The sequence below is a fragment of the Charadrius vociferus genome, unplaced genomic scaffold (assembly GCF_000708025.1).
Source record: "Charadrius vociferus isolate BGI_N301 unplaced genomic scaffold, ASM70802v2 scaffold1040, whole genome shotgun sequence".
Classification (NCBI taxonomy): domain Eukaryota; kingdom Metazoa; phylum Chordata; class Aves; order Charadriiformes; family Charadriidae; genus Charadrius; species Charadrius vociferus.
Window position 1 is genome coordinate 74589 of NW_009646616.1, and position 1076 is coordinate 75664.

A 1076-nucleotide genomic window follows, 5' to 3' on the forward strand; every position below is an offset into this window, starting at 1 on the left:
TTCCCACGCAGCCTGGCAGGCTAGCCGCGTAGCTCTGCTCCCGGGAATCGGCCAGGAAGCGGATTTCCTTCTCCGGCTGGGGCTGGCCCCGCTCAGGAGCTGGTCTGCAGGAGGAGGAGACTTTCTGGGCGACCAAGCGGCTGTGCAGGCGGAGGAAACGGAGCTGCACCGGGCTGGCCCCCGCGTACTCCAGCTGCGGGGGCAATGGGAGAGAAAACCGGGTAGCGGGGGCTGCGTGGAGGGGTCCTGTGCTCCCCCCCCCCCTTGAAAAACAGGCAGGATTCAGCCCTCTGCTACTGGTTTGGGTTTTCTCGCAGAGGGAGGAGGTGTCGTGTCCCACCGTGCACAGCCAGCAACACCCTGTGCCCAGGCATCGCCCCACCACGGTGGGACGGGCACCGGGAGACCCCCAACCCCACGAGATGGGCTTTGGGTTCCTTCAGCCGTCCCGGCCAGGCACTCACCAGGAAGCCCCCAGGGAGGGTACTGAACCATTCGAAGGTGTCCTCGGAGGTGTAGGCGCTCAGCCAAGCCTTGATGGGGACCTGCGGGGAGCGCTGACCATATCTCGCTGTCCCAGCAGGGGACAGCGGCACCACCAGGACAAAGAAGCCAGCTATACCAACCTAGGTGGTGACCAGGATCCTCACCCCCCAAAAACTGCTCCAACAGCTCCCTGCGATGGTGGCGGTCACCATGGCAAGGGACCGGCCACGCTGTCCCTCTCCAGCCACACCAACCCCTGTCCTCACCCACCCCGAGGGGTAACACGGGGCTGAAGCTGCCCCATGAAAGCCACCCCATACCTGGTTGCGGACGGGGGCTATGCAGGTCTCTCCCCCCGCCGTGAAGTTGCAGAAGGCCAGCAGCGCGTCCCGGGGGCTGCCCTGGTTGGGGTCGATGTAGTATTGCCCTGGAGGGAGAAGGGAGCTCCTGAGACCTGGATTTTGGCACGGGCAGGATGTCGCGCGGTACCCTCCCAGCACATCCCCTCCATCCTCCTGGGATGCAGCCTGGCTGCCGCCCCCTCGCTCCGGGGATACCCATGACACCCAGCTGAGCTCATCCCCCAAATC

General features: G+C 65.4%; 1 protein-coding gene across 1 annotated transcript in view; it reads right to left on the reverse strand.

Moving 5' to 3' along the window:
• Positions 1–1076, reverse strand: part of LOC104289095 (collagen alpha-1(V) chain-like) — an 8094-nt gene that overhangs the window by 1535 nt on the left and 5483 nt on the right. The window contains exons 14-16 of the mRNA XM_009887995.1: positions 807–913; positions 465–626; positions 8–193 (exon numbers count right to left, since the gene is read on the reverse strand). Coding sequence (XP_009886297.1) covers positions 8–193; positions 465–626; positions 807–913 — 455 coding nt within the window. The remainder of the gene's footprint in view (positions 1–7; positions 194–464; positions 627–806; positions 914–1076) is intronic.